At 53.0% G+C, this 19,318-nt stretch overlaps 1 protein-coding gene across 2 annotated transcripts; it reads right to left on the reverse strand.

The window, feature by feature from the left end:
* Positions 1-62: 62 nt before the first annotated feature.
* Positions 63-18,826, reverse strand: ankrd28a (ankyrin repeat domain 28a). Of its 2 annotated transcripts, none has more exons than XM_084696704.1 (29): positions 18,619-18,826; positions 11,650-11,733; positions 10,466-10,544; positions 9,557-9,627; positions 9,248-9,448; positions 9,077-9,164; positions 8,652-8,794; positions 8,009-8,116; positions 7,725-7,829; positions 7,082-7,160; positions 6,865-6,979; positions 6,700-6,782; positions 6,519-6,582; positions 6,364-6,432; positions 5,803-5,943; positions 5,457-5,568; positions 5,221-5,247; positions 4,891-4,965; positions 4,235-4,436; positions 3,865-3,949; positions 3,636-3,753; positions 3,222-3,441; positions 2,847-2,934; positions 2,659-2,742; positions 2,422-2,570; positions 2,249-2,331; positions 2,015-2,097; positions 1,688-1,779; positions 63-1,597 (listed from the first exon to the last, which is right to left on the reverse strand). In XM_084696704.1, exons 1-29 carry the CDS (start codon positions 18,643-18,645, stop codon positions 1,308-1,310), a joined length of 3,165 nt encoding a protein of 1,054 aa, XP_084552830.1. In that variant the 5' UTR covers positions 18,646-18,826; the 3' UTR covers positions 63-1,307. The 2 variants fall into 2 exon arrangements, with proteins under 2 accessions (XP_084552830.1, XP_084552829.1); XM_084696703.1 differs by lacking the exon at positions 18,619-18,826 and adding an exon at positions 14,037-14,659.
* Between the last annotated feature and the right edge of the window lie 492 nt (positions 18,827-19,318).

The following is a 19,318-nucleotide window of genomic DNA, read 5'->3' on the forward strand; positions in this document are numbered from 1 at the left end:
TTGTCTGTCTCTAGGAACACACACCCCATTCATCTGACATACAGAGAGATAGCGACACAAGATTTCAAAAGAAATGTATTTATCCATTACATAGTATTATTTAAGAACGTTAAACCAGTGGCCATGAATGTGCCTAAAAAGCCGACATACCTCAAAGACACAGACACACACACATTCATGGTATCGTACACAAACCGTATTGCACACACATTTACACACTCTTTCCTGTCTCCAGTACAGAACACAGGCATGAAGTGGAGAAGAGCTGCTTTCCCGGCCCACAACTAAGAGATCAGTTAAGCTCCTCCACCGAGGGTAGTGTGGGTTTCAGACCAGCGTAATCCTAGTTCAGCCAGCCAGTAGAGTCCAGCAGCAACCCTTACAGGCACCTCCCTAATGCAGTAGCTGCTTTGCACCAGAGTTACTTCACAGAAAGGCCTTAGTGTTAACATCCAAATGACCCCCCCCCCCCCTTCCTGTGAGAACTACAACAACATCAGTCATTCATACATACATCCCTCCACTGCGAGAATCAACTCCTGTTTTAATCCGACAGCTCTTACAACACTGGCCTCCGATGTGAACTGACTCACTTGAATCATAAGTCCACTCTATCACACAGTGATCAGGTGAATCAACTCAGCATCAGAAATGTATGAACCAGGCTTCAGTTCCATCTCAGTCATCAATGAGACCAACAGAGGTAGGGGGAGGGTCACCGCGGAGATTAGATCTGACACCTGAGTCTCTTGGTCCCTTGGACTGAGATTGTCCCTCTGCTCTCTCTGTACAGACTGGGCGTAGCCGCGGTTACAGACTGTGCGTAGCCGTGGTTACAGACTGGGCGTAGCCGCGGTTACAGAAGGCAGAGGATGCGTGGTGGGACTCAGTAGAAGGAGTCTTCAGGGGAAGCCCAGCAGAGACAGAAAATCCAAAACACTATTGTAATCGAAGCAAAAAATCATTTTTCTTGCGGTCAGAAACTGGACCGCCATGCCTGTCAGAAGGATGACAGCACGTAGCTCATGATGTTGCATCTTTTTTTGTCCTGAAGAAAAGACCTAAGAGACTTCTGAAGTCTTCAGACCGACACCGTAGACCTCTCTCTTCCCTGCTTCTCTCTGTTTGTTTTAAGGCCCTGAGTTGTTGGCCAACCTTTTCAACGGCTGTGGCCATAGTGGGCGTGTCCCATGGCCCATAGTGGGCGTGTCCCATGGCCCATAGTGGGCGTGTCCAGGTCCCACCTGTGTGTGTGTGTGTGTGTGTGTGTGGGGGGGGGGGTTGTGTGTGGAGGGGTGGGCGTGTCCTCAGTAAGTCTCAGAGTCAGAGTCGTTGAGCTCGTCGTCGATGGAGAGTGGGCGGTCCTGCCTGCAACAGGAGGTGTGGTCGGGCCTCAGGGGGGGCGGAGCGTCAAAAGCCACGCCCTTCGACGGCCGGCTGCCGTGGTGATCGACGACCCCGCGGCCGCCGCCGAGCGCAAGCCCGGGGATCGTTGCTATGGTGACCATGGGCGAGGTCGGCATCATGGAGTTGAGGATGAGGGCGAGGCAGTCGGCTACATCTCGGTTGGGGGCACAAGCCAGGGCCGGGGTGTACCCTGGAGGAGGGGGGGGGGGACAGACAAGTTCAGGAGGGGGAGAGTGTGTGTGTGTGTGTGATTGTGTGTGTGTGTGTTCTCTCTACTCACCATTCTCATCCACCGCTAACACACTGGCTCCTTTCCCCAGCAGCTCCTGGACCACCACAGTCAGACCGTTCCTGGCAGCTACGTGAAGGGGTCTGAGGGGGAGGGAGAGAGAGTGGGTGGGGGAGAGAGAGAGGGAAGGAGGGGGAGAGGGAGGGAGAGGGGGAAGGAGAGAGAGAGAGGGGGTAATAGAAAAGAGATGAATGGAAGGAGGGAGAGAGAGATTGAGGGCAGCAAGGTTTATTATACAGTCCTCTCCCTATCCAGAAGTGAGTGAGAGTGTGTGTGTGTGTGTGAGAGTGTGTGTGTGAGAGTGTGTGTGGGACGTACGTCTGCAGAGCTGTGTTGGTGCAGTTGACGAGGTTCTTGTCACTGATCTTCTCCAGGATCAACAAGGCACTGGTCTCATGACCCTGGAGCAGCAGACAGGGACACCCACAAGAAACATGAGGAAACAGAGACAGAGGGGGCAGTAGTCCTGTTTCATGCACCTGTCTGTGGAGGCAGTGTTGTGCGTGTAGGTCTGTAGGGTTGTGTGTGTGTGTAGGGTTGTGTGTGGAGCACCTTGCTGCAGGCCAGGTGTAAGGCTGTGTTCCTGTGGTGGTCCTGCTGAGCCAGGTCTGCTTTGGCACTGCTGACCAGCATCTCTACCAGACCAACACACACACACACTTTACAGACGGACTGACGGGAACCAAGAGGAGGTGTGTGTGTGTGTGTGTGTTTCAGGTACCGACCTACGGCGTTGGTCTGCCCGTTGTGCGCGGCCATCATCAGCGGAGTGGTGTGTGTGTGGGAGTCGGCCGTGTTCACCACCGCTCCCTGGGACAGCAGCAGGGACACACACTCCACGTGGTCGGAGAACGCCGCCGCATGCAGGGGGGTCCTGGGGAGCACACACACACACACACGTCGTGTGTAGTGTACAGGGGTGTGTGTGTGTGTGTGTGTGTGAGACCAGCAGCATGTCTCACCTGCCCTTGGCGTCCGTGACGTTGATGATAGAGGGACCCAGAGAGACGATGAGCATCTCAGCAACTCCTTCATTATCGTTCATGCTGAAACACACACGTCACACACACGTCACACGGAGGACATAACAGTTAGCCTTGCAGGCTGAGTGGGTAGGTGTGTGTATGTGTGTGTGTACCAGGCCTCTTACACAGCACAGTGCAGCGGGCTGAAAGAGTTCCCCTGAGCCTTCCTGAACACCTCCTGCTCCAACAGGGCCTCCACACACGCATCATATCCTGCACACACAGAGACACGCATCATATCCTGCACACACAGAGACACGCATCATATCCTGCACACACAGACACCCAGGGAGGGAGGGAGGAAGTCAAAAAGAGAGAGAAAGAAAGAAAAATAGACAAAGTGACCGAGAGATTAGGAGAAAGTGAAAGATAGAGGACGTGAAACGAGAGATGGAGAGCGAGACGACAAGAAAGAATAAGAAACAGACAGAGTAACAGAGAGGGGCAGAGTGACCCTCCAACATCTGCAGTGTAAACCCGGGGCTCCCCGTGGTCAGTACCGTTGTAGCAGGCCCAGTGCAGGGGTGTGTACCCCTGGTGGTCTGCCATGGGCGTGGGGGTGAGGGAGGAGGAGGCGGCCTGCAGCAGGCCCCCCAGGACCCCCACGTGGCCGCAGGCAGCTGCCATGTGGAAGGGGGTGCGCCCTCTGCTGTCCCGGGCACACGCACTGCCCCCGCGCTGCAGCAGGGCCTCCACACTCTCCTCGTGGCCCGTCACTGCCTGGAGGCACAGAGAAGCAGCGTTACAGGAAGCAGACAAGCAGCGATACAGGAAGCAGACAAGCAGCGATACAGGAAGCAGACAAGCGGCGTTACGGGAAGCAGGGGTCTGGTTACTGGCATGAGGAGACGTGTATTGAACGCGGGTGTGTGTGAGAGAGTATGTGTGTGTGTGTGTGTGTGTGTGTGTCTCACCCCACGGTGCAGTGCTGTCCTCCCCCAGTGGTCTTTGGCTTCCACGTTGGCTCCTTTACTGAGCAGAGAGTACACACACTCTGTGTGTCCACTCAGCACCGCCAGCATCAGGGGGCTCCTGCACACACACACACACACACACACACACACACACACACACATCAACAGATCTACAATCACAAAATGATGATCATCATTAAGTTGAACACACACACACACACACACTCACTGTCCGTTGGTGTCCTGTGTGTCCACAGTGTGTGTGTCGGTGTTGCTGATTAGGAGTCGTAGACACTCAGGATGGCCGTTCATGGCTGTGGGAGAGAGGGTCACACACACACACACACACACAGGGAAAGTAAGTGTACAGTTAACTGTAAGTGGATGGGAGTCAGGTGGCTGAGTGGTGAAGGAATTGGGCAAGTAATCAGAAGGTTGCCAGTTGTGTCCTTGGGCAAGGCACTTCACCCTACTTGCCTCGGGGGGAATGTCCCTGTACTTTACTGTAAGTCGCTCTGGATAAGAGCGTCTGCTAAATGACTAAATGTAAATGTAAGTGTGTGTCTTCCTAAAGCATAGATGTGTGTGTGTGTGTGTACCTGCAGCATGTATGGCCGTTCTCTTCTGAGCGTAGTCCCTGGCCACAGGGGAGGCTCCGTGGTGCAGAAGGAGGGACACGCACTCAGAGTGGCCCCTGCAGGAGGCCAGGGTCAGGGGGGTCCGGCCCTCAGGGGTCCTCACGTCCACCTCCAGGAGGGAGCCCAGAAGCACCTCCAGGGCGGAGCAGTGGCCGTGGTACGCCTGGACACAGCAGCACGTCAACACACACAGGGAGGGTGGGGAGCAGGGAGAGCACACACACACACACACCAGGTATTGCTATTCTTACATTTACATTTAGCAGATGCTCTTATCCAGAGTGACTTACAGTAAGTACAGGGACATTCCCCCCAAAGGCAAGTAGGGTGAAGTGCCTTGCCCAAGGACACATCACTTTTCACGGCCGAGAATCGAACCGGCAACCTTATGATTAATAGCCCGCTTTCCTAACCGCTCAGCCATCTGACCCCCGTGGGGACCGAACCCTAACCATATCCCTATCTCCTCACCCCAACCCTTAATGTCTTTCTAACACTAACCCTCATCCCCCTACAAACAACACTGGAATTTATGGGGACCAAGAACATTTTCTTCTTGTTTTACTCACCAAACAACACACACACCCCCACACACACACACACACACACACACTCACTGCGAGGTGTAGAGGGCTGACTGGTGCGTGGCTGTCTGAGTCGTTCAGGACGTCTGTCCCTGGAATCTCCATCAACTGAGGAGGAGCAGAGGGAGGAGGAGGAAGAGGAGGAGGAACAAGCTCAGCATGTTGCAGGGACACTTTTAGCCCAGCAGATGGGGCTGGTGTGCCGTATGAGAGAGTCAGAGAATCAGGTGTGTTGGAGCGGGGAAACATCTAAAACATGCAGGACAGTGGGACCTGAGCACCAGGGTTTAAGACAAATGACATACAGTCTGCATCAGAACAGCAACCACCAGTCCAACACACAGAGGTCGATGATGTACTCACCACATCCAGGGGCGTTTCACTGGTCATCTGAAAACAGAGTTAGAAAGTCTGTTTGTACACGAGCAGCTTTAACACTGAGACTAAGTCAATAGTTCCTATTTAATGCCACATTGTGTCGGTGATATAAATGGTGGCGTGCGGCAGAGCTGGTAGAGTTCTGCTGTGTACGCCCAGTGTCCAATGTGCTGTGTTCATGTATTCTGCATGCTGACCCTGTGCAGTGTGCTAGCTCTCACCAGCTCTAGACACAGTGTGTGTCCGTAGGCCGAGGCGTAGTGAACAGGGCTGTAGCCCTCTCTGTCTCGGACCGCGGGGTTGGCATCGTTCCTCAACAGGTACTCTAGACACCTGACACACACCAACAGCCAATAAGAAACCAGATGGGACATGCTCAAATTCTCTCTCTCACCCCCTCTCTCTCACCCCCTCTCTCTCACCCCCTCTCTCACCCCCCCCTCTCTCTCACCCCCCCCTCTCTCTCACCCCCTCACACCCCCCCTCTCTCTCACACCCCCTCTCTCTCTCACACCCCCCCTCTCTCTCACCCCCCCTCTCTCTCTCACCCCCCCTGTGGTGACGTACTTGCCCTCAGCGTCGGAGGCAGCAGCGTAGTGCAGGGGGCTGCAGCCTCGCTCGTCCAGCTCCTTCACACTGGCCCCAGAGCCCACCAGGGCAAACACACACTGGTAGTTACAGTTAGCAGACGCATAGTGCAGAGGGGCCCTGCACATCACACACACACACACACACACACACACACACACACACACACACACACACACACACACACACACACACACACACACACACACACACACACACACACACACACACCCACACACACACACACAGGGGTCAAGAGGAAGAGCATGTGGTCAGCCCTGGTGTGTAACACTGCTGTTGCTAACAAAAACAACAACAGCACAGCGATATTTACATTTTACATTTAGTCATTTAGCAGACGCTCTTATCCAGAGCGACTACAGTAAATACAGGGACATTCCCCCGAGGCAAGTAGGGTGAAGTACCTTGCCCAAGGTCATTTAGCACTCCGGGAATCAAACCGGCAACCTTCTTAGTAATAACCGAATAGCCTAACCGCTCAGCCACCTGACTCCCATAAGATATACAGGAGAGTCTCACCTTCCAAACCTGTCCTTCCTGTTGAAGTCTGCTCCTGTGTTCAACAACAGGTTTAGACACTCCAGGTTCCTGACGAGAGACACACAGCAGTGAGAACCAGGAGAGGACGGATAGATGGAACAAGGAGAGACAGAGAGGAAGGGGTTCGAACTTACCCTCCGGCCGCAGCTGCATGTAGACAGGTCCTTCCAAAGTCATCTGGGGTGTCTATGTCAAAGCCTGATCAAATGTCACCCAGGAAAATGAACAATAACATCAACAAATATATGGATCCCAGTTATGATAATGCTGGTGGATGTCCTTAGTGTCGTCGTATGTGTGTTAGTGTGTGTGTACCTGAGGACAGCAGTTTCCGGCAGCAGTCAGAGAAGCCGCTGAGGGCCGCCAGATGGAGGGGGAACATTCCGTGGACGCCCCGCCTACAGAGGGAGGAGTCACTGTCAGCCAGCCCACCTCACCAGATAGCCTCAACCTGCAGAGGTAGGTGTGTGTGAGACTCACTTGGCGGTGTTGGCTCCGTTGTTAATCAGCGTGTTGATGATGAGCTCGTGGCCGTAGCGAGCGGCAATGTGCAGCGCTGAGTTCTTGTTCCTGTCCTCACAGTCCACCTCTGCTCCTGCTCACACACACACACACGCCCCTGGGTGAGGACCCTGCGGGGGAGGGGGTACAGCCCAGTGGGGGGGGGGGGGGGGGTCTGGACAGGCCTGGGGCTCACCGTTCTGGATGAGGGCCTGGGAGCGGGAAAAACGACCGTGGACAGCTGCCATGTGGAGAGGAGTCTTACCATCCTTACTCTGAGGAGACAGAGAGAGAGGGAGAGAGAGAGAGACAGAGACGGAGAGACAGAGAGGGAGAGAGAGAGGGAGAGAAAGAGGGAGAGAGAGAGACAGAGAGAGAGAGGCAGAGAGGTAGACAGAGACAGAGAGTATGAATGATTTAACTGAGGTATCATTGTATATTCTAAGTTTGTGTTGGTGAACCTCTGCTTAACCTGTCTAACCCAGGCAGTGTCCTATAAGCTGTGGTCATCCCAGTACCCTGAGGCCTGCAGTCACGCTGAACTCTGATGGAGAGAGAGAGTCAGCCCTGATTTGGGGTTAGGGCTGGGGGGGGTTGGCTGGCCTCTGGTGATGAGACATATGGATGGAGGGGACGGGGGACGGGGGGACGGGGGGAGGACTGACACCTCCAGGCTGCAAGCTGCTCTCGGGAAGGAGCGAGTGTTTCTGTGTGTGTGGTCAGGCCAGCTGACCTGGATGTGTGTGTGTGTGGTCTGATGTGTGTGTGTGTGGTCTGACCCGGATGTGTGTGTGTGTGTGTGTGGTCTGACCCGGATGTGTGTGTGTGTGTGGTCTGACCCGGATGTTGACGTCAGCTCCACTGCTCATCAGTAGCTCCAGACACAGCGCCCCCTGGCGGGACGCCGCCGCAAAGTGCAGCGCTGAGAAGCCCCTCTCGTTCACCTGGGGAGCGGACACACACACACACACAATGCACTTTTACACACTGTTGCTTGTAACAATGTCTATAGCTTAGCGGTAGACAGTATTTGCCAGCATATCAAGAGTTCCCAGGTTCGAATCCCCTTGTACACGGCTCTGGATAGAAGCATTGTGAATGCATGACTGCAGTAACAGCACACCTGGTTGACGCTGGCGCCCGCTGCGATCAGCTCGTTCACCACCACGTCCTGACCGTTGTAGCAGGCAACATGCAGGGCTGTGTTTCCATACGTGTTCAGCTCGTTTATCTGGAGGGACGGAGAAGGAGGGGGAGAGAGAGAGAGAGAGAGAGGAGAGAGAGGGAGAAAGAGAAAGAGGAGAGAGAGGGAGAGAAAGAGGAGAGAGCGAAATAGGAAAGAGAGGGAGAGAGAGAGAGAGAAATAGGAAAGAGAGGGAGAGAGAGAGAGAGAAAGAGGAAAGAGAGGGAGAGAGGAAAGAGAGGGAGAGAGAGAGAGAGAAGAGAGAGAGAGAGAGAGAGAGAGAGAGAGAGAGAGAGAGAGAGAGAGAGAGAGAGAGAGAGAGAGAGAGAGAGAGAGAGAGAGAGAGAGAGAGAGAGAGAGAGAGAGAGAGAGAGAGAGAGAGAGAGAGAGAGAGAGAGAGAGAGAGGGAAAGGGAGAGAGAGAAAGAAGAGAGGGAGGGAGATAGAGAAACAGGAGAGAGAGGGAGCGAGAGGGAGAGAGAGGTTAGAGTGTCAAGGTGTTAATGTACATGTCAATCTGTGTGTGAGAGAGAAAAACAATATTGTTTGTGTGTGTGAGAGTGTGTGTGAATGTGTGTGTGTACCTGCACCCCCAGGCTCAGCAGGTACTGCACTGTGCTAGCCATGCCACTAGAGGCAGCAGTGTGCAGGGGAGTGTAGGCCTTCTTGTCCTTGCAGTTCAACTCTGCCCCGCTGGACACCAGCAGCCTCAGCACCTCCAGGTGACCTGGGGAGGGAGGGGGGAGGGAGGAGACAGAGGGAGGGAGGGGTGGGAGGGAGGGAGGGAGGGGGGGAGACAGAGGGAGGGGGGAGGGGGGGAGACAGAGGGATGGGGGGGAGGGGGGGAGACAGAGGGAGGGGGGGAGACAGAGGGAGGGGGGGAGGGAGGCAGGGGGGGAGACAGAGGGAGGGGGGGAGACAGAGGGAGGGTTGCCTGTAAGACTCTCTCTCCCACAGCAGGAAGATAGAACAGATAGAACAGTGTGTGTTCCACTCTGCCTAGTCTCACCCATGTAGGCTGCCCAGTGGATCGCTCTCCTGTCTTTCTTATCAAAGGCATTGATGTTGGCCCCTCTGGACAGCAGCAGCTTCACCATCTGAAACACACACACACACACATTACATATCAATGTAATATCACACGCTGACATACCAGATTCTACAGCGTGTGTGTGTGTACCTCGAGGTGTCCGCTGAAGGCGGCGTGGTGCAGGGCGGTGCGCCCCGCCCGGTCTGACACATTGACGTTGCTAAGCAACGGGACCAGCGCCTCGGCGCAGCGCACCGCCTTGTTGCTAGCGGCGACGTGGAGCGGCGTCTGCCAGTTCTTGTCGCGGGCGTTGACGTCCGCACTGTGCTTCAGCAGCGTCGCCACGGCGTCCTGGGGGAGGGAGGGGGGGGAGACCGTCTCATTGGGTGTATTTTGAGTCCATTTCATGTGTGTGAATGTGTGCGTGTGTGAATGCATGTGTGTGTGTGTGTGTGGTACCTCGCTTCCAGAAGCTACCGCTCGGTGAAGAGGAGTCAACCATTTGTTGTCTTTGGCATTTACCCTGGCTCCTGGTGGAGAGAGGGGAGCAGGAGAGAGAGAGAGAGAGAGGGGGAGTTTACGAGAAACTGAATAAAAGTTGGACTGCCCTGCTCCATGGAGACTCTAAATGTGTAGGGGGGTGGGGGTCGCCCCAGGAGCCCCGAGGCCCAGGGGAAATGTCCCACGAGGTTTGGGGGCCCATCTGTTGAGGGGGGCGGGGGGTTAAAATAGCCAAGCTGCACCTGTTCTGCGTCCTATCACGTTGCTGAGCAACAGCTAACCCCCTCCCCCTTTATCGGCGGCTGAGATCAACAGTTAAAATCCAGTCGCCCGACCATACATGTTGGGGGTTAAGGGGTCGAACTTTCTGGTGTCGGAGGACAGCTGTTAGAGGGATGAGTGTGGGCTGAACCAGGGCAAGGTCAATATGGATGGGTGGAGACAGGGTGGCGGCAGTGAGGCAGGGTGGCGGCAATGAGGCAGGGTAGTGGCAGTGAGGCACGGTGGCGGCAGTGAGGCAGGGTGGCGGCAGTGAGGCAGGGTGGTGGCAGTGAGGCAGGGTGGTGGTAGTGAGGCAGGGTGGCGGCAGTGAGGCAGGGTGGTGGCAGTGAGGCAGGGTGGTGGCAGTGAGGCAGGGTGGTGGCAGTGAGGCAGGGTGGTGGTAGTGAGGCAGGGTGGTGGCAGTGAGGCAGGGTGGTGGCAGTGAGGCAGGGTGGCGGCAGTGAGGCAGGGTGGTGGTAGTGAGGCAGGGTGGTGGCAGTGAGGCAGGGTGGTGGCAGTGAGGCAGGGTGGTGGCAGTGAGGCAGGGTGGTGGCAGTGAGGCAGGGTGGTGGCAGTGAGGCAGGGTGGTTAGCAGCGTCAGGCTACCTGAGAGGATGAGCAGCTCGATGATCTCAGCGTCTCCCAGGTAGGCAGCAGCGTGCAGGGGGGTCCTCTTCTCATTGTCCTGGGGAGGGGGGGGGGGTACACACACACACACACACTTAACACCATTGCTTCTCACTGGTCGCGACGCAAACAGGGCTTTTACCCGTAGCATCCAGAGAGATGAATTGAAGGCAGTAAAACACACATCGATTGGCCACGAGACGTCAGTGGAGCCACAGAGAACATGAGACCAGGGAGGAGGGACGTCCCTTCATCATCCTTTCAGCCCTCCTCTCTCACGCCCTCCATCTCTGCTCTGGTCCTTTACTCCCCCGCTATCCAATGAATCTCTTGTGTCTCTTTGTGATGTCTGTGCCCTCCACCCCCGTGGTCCAACCACGGATCAACTTTCTGTTCCATTCAATCATTTCATCTGTGGAACAAACTAAGCGTGCAATTGGCTTTTTGAAGATGGAGAGAGCAGTCTGTCTCTCTCAGTGAGACTATCCATCCATTGTCCTCTCTTGCCCCCCCCCCCCCCCTCCCACTCTAGCCCCCCCCCCCCCCTCTTTCCATGCCCTGTTCTGTCAGAGCACCGGAGGGCAATCAGGAAAGTGGAGCCATAAACAACGTCACATGACAAGGCTGGCAGCCCATGATTGGCCAGAACCAATGTTGCTGACTCTGGGAGACAACTATGATGACCCCAGCATTCTAAACCCACAGGATGGAGAAGAGAGGGGGCGGGGCAGAGACTGGAGGAGAGAAAGACAGATGGATGAAGGGAGAGAGAGAGACAGAGAGAGTGATGGAGGAGAGAGAGAGACAGAGAGAGTGATGGAGGAGAGAGAGAGAGACAGAGAGAGTGAGAGGGAGGGTGTTAGGTAATGTGACGGGAGCAGCGAGGAGGGCTGTGTCCTAACATAAACCATTAGGTTGTTTAAAGCGTTCTAACGAGGGTAGACACTACTGTGTACATGAACAACCAGAGAGGCGAGGGGGGCGGGTGTACTCACTCTGCCAGACAGCACTTTCAGACAGCCAATCAGTCAATCAATATGTGCCCACATCAATGTCTGCCTGGTGGGCTGAGGTTACTACCCTCGCTCCGCTCCGCCCCACCCCCATGATGCGTGACTCAGTGAGTTTGGGGCTGTTTCAGATGTGTGTGTGTGTGTTTGTACCTGCACGTTGACATCTTCCTTCTTGAATATGAGGGAGCGGACTTCGTCTGGGTCCACATTGAAGATGGCTCTCAGCAGAGACGGCTACGGGAGAGAGAGCGGGAGAGACAGAGACAGACAGAGACAGAGAGAGAGAGAGAGAGACAGAGAGAGACAGAGAGAGACAGAGAGAGACAGAGAGAGACAGAGAGAGACAGAGAGAGACAGAGAGAGACAGAGAGAGACAGAGAGAGACAGAGAGAGACAGAGAGAGACAGAGAGAGAGAGAGAGAGAGAGAGAGAGAGAGAGAGAGAGAGAGAGAGAGAGAGAGAGAGAGAGAGAGAGAGAGAGAGAGAGAGAGAGAGAGAGAGAGAGAGAGAGAGAGAGAGAGAGAGAGAGAGAGAGAGAGAGAGAGAGAGAGAGAGAGAGAGGAAATCAAAAAAACAAGGGAGGAAGAAAGAGGCCATAAGTCACAGAGGTGTTGTAAAACGCAGCAGGTGTGGGGTCACGTTTAACGACAGATCTTGTCAGTAGCAACAGCTGCAGGGCGACAGGAGAGAAACACTGCCCTGCCCTCACCCAAACACACCTACTAGCTCACACCTGGTCCCTATGTGCTGACACAAGCAAACACACCCATGGAACCTGGCTGTGTTCACACGGAGAAAATTGTTATAAAAAAAAAGGAAACAGGACAGAGAGAGAGGCACAGAGAGAGACAGGAGAGAGGGAGGGAGAGAGACAAGAGAGAGGGAGGGAGAGAGACAGGGGGAGGGAGGGAGAGAGACACGGGGAGGGAGAGATAGACGGGGAAGGAGAGAGAGACAGGGGGAGGGAGGGAGAGAGAGACAGGGGGAGGGAGGGAGAGAGAGACAGGGGGAGGGAGAAAGAGAGACACGGGGAGGGAGAGATAGACGGGGAAGGAGAGAGAGACAGGGGGAGGGAGGGAGAGAGAGACAGGGAGAGGGAGGGAGAGAGACAGGGGGAGGGAGGGAGAGACAGGGGGAGGGAGGGAGAGACACGGGGAGGGAGAAAGAGAGACACGGGGAGGGAGAAAGAGAGACACGGGGAGGGAGGGAGAGACGGGGGGAGGGAGAGAGAGACAGGGGGAGGGAGAGAGAGACAGGGGGAGGGAGAGACAGGGGGAGGGAGAGACGGGGAGGGAGAGACGGGGAGGGAGAGACGGGAAGGGAGAAAGAGAGACACGGGGAGGGAGAGAGAAACAAGGGGAGGGAGGGAGAGACAGGGGGAGGGAGGGAGAGACAGGGGGAGGGAGGGAGAGACAGGGGGAGGGAGAGACAGGGAGGGAGAGAGACAAGGGGAGGGAGAGACGGGGAGGGAGAGAGAGACAAGGGGAGGGAGGGAGAGACAGGGGGAGGGAGGGAGAGACAGGGGGAGGGAGGGAGAGATGGGGGGAGGGAGGGAGAGAGACAGAGCAGAAACAACAGAGAGAATCCGCTCCACTGATGACGTTTCAGCTCATCTCCAGCTCATCAGGATGTGCTCACATGATGACAGGACAGGGTGGAGGTGTGAGGGCTGGTGACCAGCTGCACTGACACGCTCCCCCTCACTGGGCCATGCTTACCAAAGTCAAAAATGTGTGTGTGTGTGGGGGGTGTGCCTGATACGGATTGCAGTTTGTAAACAATATGCCTTAACTGACATGCACGCACGCACACACACCTCGAGGCTGCTAAAATTGACGCAAGCCTTTCACACACTCCGTCCCAGTGGGGGGTGGCTGGCTGTAAAGATAGATAACAGTTATTCCATTCAGACCCCGGCAGTCTTCCCAGCAGTCTCTCTCAGTCCCGTCTCCTGCCCCCAGCTCCCCTGAAATAACTGTAACTACAGGGCATGTCTGCATGTGTCTCGAGCCTATTAGAGCCTAATAACTAAGAACTATAGGAGGGAACACAGGGGAGGCATGAACCAACAATACTAATCCTGTCATCAGGAACCAGCTGGATCTCGTAGTCTCTCTCTCTGTCGACGCAGAAGGATGCAAAGCTCGACTGACGAATCACCAAAGCAATCTTCTCAGATCCTCCGGACAAGGCTCTATCTGTGATTACTCTGGTGCTATATTGAGCACCATGGCTTATAAGTAATGTGCACGCTATATTGCCTGGCTGCATTCTTTACAAGGGGGGCTAGCATCAAAGCTCGGGAGAAACGTTAAGCTGGAATGGAACCCCTGACTCCCCTAGCAATCTTCCCCAAGACTAACAGAAGGTTATTTCACAGGAGTTCACCCACTGTGCTAGCTGTGGTGCAACACGCTGGGCCTAGCCATATGCTACGCAAGCCGCAGCCAAAGCAAACCACTGAGAAACCTTAGCTGAACGTATGCAGAACCAAACAGAAAAGGGGGGGGGGGGGGGGGCTCAAGAGTATATCTCACCTTGTCTTCCTGTGTGGGAGCTGTGCGTGGTGCATGATGGGATCTGCGGTCCAGAGAGGTGTTTGGGTGAGGTGGGGGCGAGGGCTCGTCCTCCTCCACCTCCTCCAACACCACGATACACACACGACTCGCACGCTCAGACCGCATCAGGAACACAAACACACACACGGTGCGGGCTTGTCCACGCATGCACACACACACACACACAACACTCCTCACATACACGCACAATCCTGAAGCACCATCGCTTCAAGAAAAAGAAGAAGACACACTGCCCTCCCTCTAACACACACACAGCTACCAACGTCTTCCACACACTGCAGCTCCTGAGTTAGAATCCGGTGTGAGAGCAAGCTAATGTCCTCCCACTGTCCTCCAGAGTGGCTGTGTTACATGGCAGCTCCCCCGTCTCTCTCTCTCTCTCTCTCTCTGTGTGTCTCTCTCTCTCTCTCTCTCTCTCTGACACACACACACACACACGGCAGCAGGGAATTCCTTTGCGCAATGGTGGCGGTAGCAACATGCGGCAGAATGATCCGGGCAGGCTTGCCTACAGGAAGCTACACATCCTCGCTGCAGCGGTGCAGCCAGACACACACATGCGCAGGGACACACACACGACCCTGTGACTAGCGTGGGCAATTCTACAATGAGTGTTGCTCTGTACAAGGAGGCTACTGAGAGAGAGAGAGAGAGAGAGAGAGAGAGAGAGAGAGAGAGAGAGAGAGAGAGAGAGAGAGAGAGAGAGAGCGAGAGAGAGCGAGAGAGAGCGAGAGAGAGCGAGAGAGAGCGAGAGAGAGCGAGAGAGAGCGAGAGAGAGCGAGAGAGAGCGAGAGAGAGCGAGAGAGAGCGAGAGAGAGCGAGAGAGAGGGGTTGGTGGGAGAATGGTTGACTAAGGAGATGAGAGAGGTATTGAGCGCGTCAGGGGTGGAAAGGTAGGGGGAGGTAACGAAGAGAGATGGGGAGGAAGAGAGGACATGGGGGAGGGAGAGAGAGGGTTGCATATGTAAGTTAATAGACAGAGTGCATACAGCAGAGAAATATGAAGGATAAATTGGTAGAGGGGGAGGGGCAAGGAGAGGACAACAGTGGAGTTGTTGTGGAGGAGCGAGAGAGAGAGAGCGAGAGAGAGAGAGCGAGAAAGAGAGAGCGAGAAAGAGAGAGCGAGAGCCTAGCTCAGCTCCATCCAAACGAGTGTCAGCAGTAGACACAAGGTCATCCGTCTGGTCAGAGAAGGTCTCTAATGGTCTAAGCTGAGCTGGCTCAGTCTACACTGCTTCAATATGTTAGTCTGTGATGGTAAACGTGCAGATTTTCCGGAAAGCATCATCTTCACTGCCATCTAATGTCAGATAAGCCAATTGGTGCTTTAGAACATTCGGGAAAGTCACCCTCGAAAAGACCAATGAGAAATGACAGGTGGAAGAATAAAGGCAAGCGGGGACAGAGTCAATAGTTGGTGTGGTTTCTGCTGACCAGACTGGGGCCCTCCGAGTACTCTCAGAAACACAGTGAACAACCAGAGACCCATATTCTTCTAGAACTTAGAGAGAATTATGCCAGGATGGTTGTGTGTGCGTGTGTGTCTGGCAGATAACATCAGTGTCTCTCACTGGGGTATTGGTGGCAGAGCTTCAAGAGTTCCCGAGTTCCTCATTAAAAAACTGGAACAAACGAGCCCCCAGAATGCTCGGCCAGCTAGCAAGAGCGGTGTGTGCCAATCCCCCTTCATATGCAAGACACAACACGGCCTGAGGACCCAGCAAGAGACAGGAGGGAGGGAGAGACACAGAGAGAGACAGAGAGAGAGAGACAGAGAGAGAGACATAGAGAGAGACAGAGAGAGAGAGACAGAGAGAGAGAGACAGAGAGAGACAGAGAGAGAGACAGAGAGAGAGAGACAGAGAGAGAGACAGAGAGAGAGAGACAGAGAGAGAGACAGAGAGAGAGACAGAGAGAGAGACAGAGAGAGAGAGACAGAGAGAGAGAGACAGAGAAAGAAAGAAATGAGAAAGAAAGAAAGCATGAAAAAAAGTTCATCCAAAACCAGAACTTAAATTTGGCTCTGTATATAGCTAGAGCCCATTCAAAGCTATACTCACAGCCACAGCATCTGTTTCCAGGATAGGAAGTTTATGTGTATGGGAAGTGTTTTGAAGGTAATGACACACTGGGTAAACATGCTTCTCTTACCCATCCCAATACCATCAACCAAGAGGATTCCTTCAGCATACACCACAGAACACACTACTCAAAGCATGTTATAAAAGAGTAATTCAATAAAGCAGTGTTCAGTTCAGGACAAATGGGTATGGGGATTCAACATGGAGGCTTTTAGGCAGTGGGCTTAAAATACCTGCTGTGTTTCTGCTGAGTGGGAGAACCTCACATAACACTACTGCATCAGGGGGACCAAAACAAGGGGCAACATGTACTCTCTCTCTCTCTCTCTCTCTGTCTCTCTCTCTGTCTCTCTCTCTGTCTCTCTCTCTCTCTCTCTCTCTCTCTCTCTCTCTCTCTCTCTCGCTCTCTCTCTCTCTCTCTCGCTCTCTCTCTCTCGCTCTCTCGCTCTCTCACTCTCGCTCTCTCTCTCGCTCTCTCTCTCGCTCTCTCTCTCGCTCTCTCTCTCGCTCTCTCTCTCGCTCTCTCTCTCGCTCTCTCTCTCGCTCCCCCTTTCTCACACACACACACACACACACACACACACACACACACACACACACACACACACACACACACTCACTTTCTCTCAGGGTCACACACACGCCCCTTTGAATGTGAGTGTTTTGCAGGACGACCATGACCCTTGTTCTAACGGTTAGAGTCTAACCCTACCCATTGGGAGTCATGTAAGTAACATGACCCCATGTCCCTGACATTGAGACACACAGCTCTGGTATGTAGTAACATGAAGGCAAGTATGAAAGTGAAGGTTATTCATATTAATTTAGGAACTTGGTTAGGCTTCAAGTATCTGTACTCAGGAAATGTGTCTACAACTTAGGTCTACATTTTTCAATACAATTCAACTATCTATTTATCAGACAAGTTGACACAGGCAAAAAAAATATGCACAATGATTAATAATGCTTTCCCTCTGCCCACCTCTTTAGTGACTAAAGGATTACACAGAGGAAAAAGAGATCTTTCGAATATTTTTTTTTGTGCTCAGCTGTCCTAAAAAGCACAATATCTCAGGCAGAAGAGAGAGGAAGAGTGAGATGGAGAAAGGGGTTTAGAAGACATCTGATACAGTGATTAATCAGGCTCGGCTTAAGCCTATCTGTGGTTATCAGACTCCCTCTAGAGGAGAGAAAAGTAGCTACTTGTAATCATACACAGCCTTCTACCCCCTCCTCCTCCTCATCCACAAAACTCTGACACGCTTGCATCACCTCTTCTCAAGCCGCCGTTTAGAGAGGCTATTTTCGTCTCCTTGTCTAGTTCTGTCAATGAGCGACACCGTAAAACAATACAGATGATTTTGTGTCAACCAACCCCTCTTCCGTTTAAACTGGACAATCCCGTAGCCAATAGGTCTTTAGGCATAGCCCTGCATGTGACAGTGTTGCACATGCCAGAGTGTGTGTGCGCACGTGCTTTTGTCACACTCTAAACTTGGAGCCCTAATTAATGACGGAGGAGTGCACTTTACCCAACCACAGCTGTTGGCACTATAAACACAGTATCTTGCATCATCTGTCAATCAATGTATTATAAAGGTCTGCTCTTAAAAATGTATAGTTGTTATTCAAAGAAGTCAGACAAAAGAAAATGCAGTCAGATAAGAAAAAAGTTAAATAGGCCGACTGATCAATTTGGCACTGAGAAGGCGTGAGAGACGAGTGGGCAGTGGACTGACATATATTAAGCCAACTCATTCCACATGGTGGAGTGATGGTGACAGCCTCACCTGTTGCTGTTGAATGAAGCCTGACACTGTACAGGCCGTAGAAAGTCGCTGACCGTTTCACGGTGGAAATACTTTAACTATTATTGGGGACTTCCATCGAAAGTAGCAAGCAACGCGACCCATTAACTGTACTTTTACAATACCCATCACAATATATAACTAACCAAATTACCCTGAATTAAAAAAAAGAGTTGTCTCGTGAATCTAGTTAGTTGCTTAAAAACAGTAAAGGGATGTGGCAAGATCAACAGGTTGAGAAACAATTGGTTAGCCTTAAAGCTCCAAGCACGAACAAACTACATAATATAGTACACTGCCAGCTTCCCAAATATTTTTCAACAGCAAAAGGCACGCTACCACTAGCGAGTTATCTAGCGTTAGTTACTTGCTAGTTGCAAGCAAGCTAACCTGCTTCCATCAACTTTACTGACACCAGGCAAGCTACAATTTTTGAGCTTGCTAACCAAGTAGCTAGCGGCTAATCAACCCAACTCTGCTAATTATCTAGCTAGTTAACTAACTAACTAGACAACTAACGATACGTCCCCTTCTTTAACTAGCTAGCTGTGTCCAGCTAGCTAACGTTAGCGAGCTGCACTAGCCCAGTTAGTAGTTTGCAAGCTAGTTCTCAGTTAGCCAGCAAGTGGCGTGCTAGTAGTAGCAACTCACCTGGTCTCGAATCTTTAGAACCACCATGTTCCCCCCGCAGATGTGACAGGGTGGCTCTCAAGGCCGTAATGGTGTGGCAGAGTGCACCGAGACCGGATAGCTAGCCAGCCGAGCTACTCCGCAGAATCTCGTCCCAAATCTCCCCTTTCCTGCCTGACAAACACAGGAGGCAACAAAATCCACAACATTACCGCCACACATACGGAGCAGTTACGAGACCGCTGATTGGCTCTGGAGGAATTCCATCTCGTAGCAATAGAGACTGTGGTTAGTCGAGCCTAAAAACCCCATGGTTAGGATTAGTTTATCTATTTGTCTATTTGCAAAGTGTTGAACATTGAGTTGGAATGATACATCTATAAGCCTAAATATTAGCTTTAAAGGTGGAAGTGTTTGAGCTGAAGAGCACGTATTAAAAAGTTGTGTAGTTTTACGTAAAGCGCAATAACGCCACCCTGCGGCAGGTTATTGGGAAGGCAAGTACCTTCGAAGCCCCCAGGCGGAAAAACTACAAGCCCACTCAGCAGACATATAATAGCAGCCCGTGGGTTGGGTTCAGGATTAACGGTTAAGGATATCTCAAATAATAACAAAAATGTAATCAGCTTTAGCTTCTGTGGCCTTACAAACACATCATTAGACAGGTGTGGACTGGTCCGATATTTTCAGCATTGCAATCATCACACCTCATCCCGTTGTC

This window comes from Hypomesus nipponensis, chromosome 4, assembly GCF_054491055.1.
Source record: "Hypomesus nipponensis isolate SF chromosome 4, ASM5449105v1, whole genome shotgun sequence".
Lineage (NCBI taxonomy): Eukaryota > Metazoa > Chordata > Actinopteri > Osmeriformes > Osmeridae > Hypomesus > Hypomesus nipponensis.